General features: G+C 48.0%; 1 protein-coding gene across 1 annotated transcript in view; it reads right to left on the reverse strand.

Moving 5' to 3' along the window:
• Positions 1 to 1,724, reverse strand: part of LOC116672503 (phospholipase D1-like) — a 58,649-nt gene that overhangs the window by 16,355 nt on the left and 40,570 nt on the right. Inside the window, 1 exon segment of the mRNA XM_032504388.1 lies at positions 1,374 to 1,492. Within this exon segment, the coding sequence (XP_032360279.1) occupies positions 1,374 to 1,492 (119 nt within the window).

Consider the following 1,724-nt stretch of genomic DNA (forward strand, 5'->3'; position numbering starts at 1 on the left):
ATCTTTGAGTTGTGGACAAAACGAGACTTTTGAGGACGTCATCTGCTTTTGGGAGACACTGATCCACATTTGTCATCATTTTCTGACATTTTACAGACCAAACAATGGTGGTGATGGTCCAGTGGATATGACACATGTCTTCGATGTGAGAGATCTAGGTTCGATTCCCACTGCGATACATCAACTAATGTGTCCCTGAGCAAGGCACTTCACCCCTGGCTGCTCCAGTAGCGTGCAACCTCTGACATATATAGCAATTCTCCTGCTACGCCCTGCTACGTCCTGCTACGCCCTGCTACGTCCTGCTGTGTCCTGCTAGTCCCGCTACATCCTTCTGACGGGTCCTTTTTCCTGCTGTGTCCTGCGCGTCCTGCTACGTCCTCCTACTCCTGCTACGTCCTGTTACCTTCCTGCTACCCCGCTACGTGCCGTGCTACGCCCTGCTACGTCCTGCTGTGTCCCTGCTACGTCCTGTTACGTCCTGCTAACGTTCCATGCTACATACCTGGCTACCGTCCTTGGCTACGTCCTGCTGGTCCTGCTAGGTCCTGCTACGCCTTCTACTCCTGCTACTCCGCTACGTCCTGCTATGGGCCTTGTATGCCCACAGTGCCCTGCTACGCTGAACTACTACAACTAACTATTTTGTGACTGTTATTGCCACTCTTCATTCTAACCACCCCAACCGTCGTCACAACCGCTGCCACCAGACCTGGTCTGGTGTCTGGTCTGGGCCTGGGTCTGGGCCTGGGGTCTGGGCCTGGCTGGTCTGGTTCTGTCCAGGTTTCTTCCTAAAAAGTGATTTTTCCTCTCCACTGTGGCCCGTGTGTCTTGCTCTTGGAGGAAACTACTAGACCGTTTGGGTCCTTGTAAATCCTGGAGTGTGGTCTAGACCTGCTCTATCTGTAAATTTCCTCGAGATAACTCTTGTTATGAATTGATACGATAAATAAAATTGAATTGAAATTGAATTGAAAATAATCCACAGATTAATCGGCAGTGAAACTAATCGTCAGCTGCAGCCCTAATTCTTCTGTTGTTTCTTCCATGAATCTAATTTCATCACTTCACATTTGAATGCATTTTCTCCGGATCTGTAACAGGAAGCACAACATTTAGTCTTATGTTAATCCCTCATTCAGTACGCTATAGATCTGTCCTCGATTAAACATATTCTACTTCGACTACCACTCGTAAGATTTCACCGACTAATCGATCAGCTGATTTCTCCACAAAGAATCCGGCAAAAGCCAAACTTTAAATCCCAGAGATGTGCTCATAGGACGCTCATTCAGGATGGAAAGGCATCAAAAAGACTAATCTGCTAAGAAGAAACAGACCGATTAGTGGACTAGTCGTGCGTGACCTCTGACCTTAGTGAAGTTCCAGCGCTGGATGAAGTGTCTGGCCACGTCTCGAGCTGCTTTCCCATGAACCACGGAGGCGATGTCGTGCCAAGGCATTCTGGGAGTTGTGTGTCTGTCTATGAAGTCTGTAAAGAGCAGAAACAGACGTGTGAGCAGGACTGGACTCCTCTGCAGATCCCCCGGTCAGACTGGGACCTTAACGACGTTTCAATACCGGAACCTTCCGGAGGAATTTCAGCCGGATGTCCGTCCCCTTCCTCTTTTTAATTTTTTTAAGACGTATGTTTTTGCTTTAACCCTTGTGTTGTCCTCCCGGGTTTTTGTCCCTTTTTCAGACTTTTTTTTTAGTTTCCACTA

The sequence above is a fragment of the Etheostoma spectabile genome, chromosome 22 (genome assembly GCF_008692095.1).
Source record: "Etheostoma spectabile isolate EspeVRDwgs_2016 chromosome 22, UIUC_Espe_1.0, whole genome shotgun sequence".
Taxonomy (NCBI): Eukaryota; Metazoa; Chordata; class Actinopteri; order Perciformes; family Percidae; genus Etheostoma; species Etheostoma spectabile.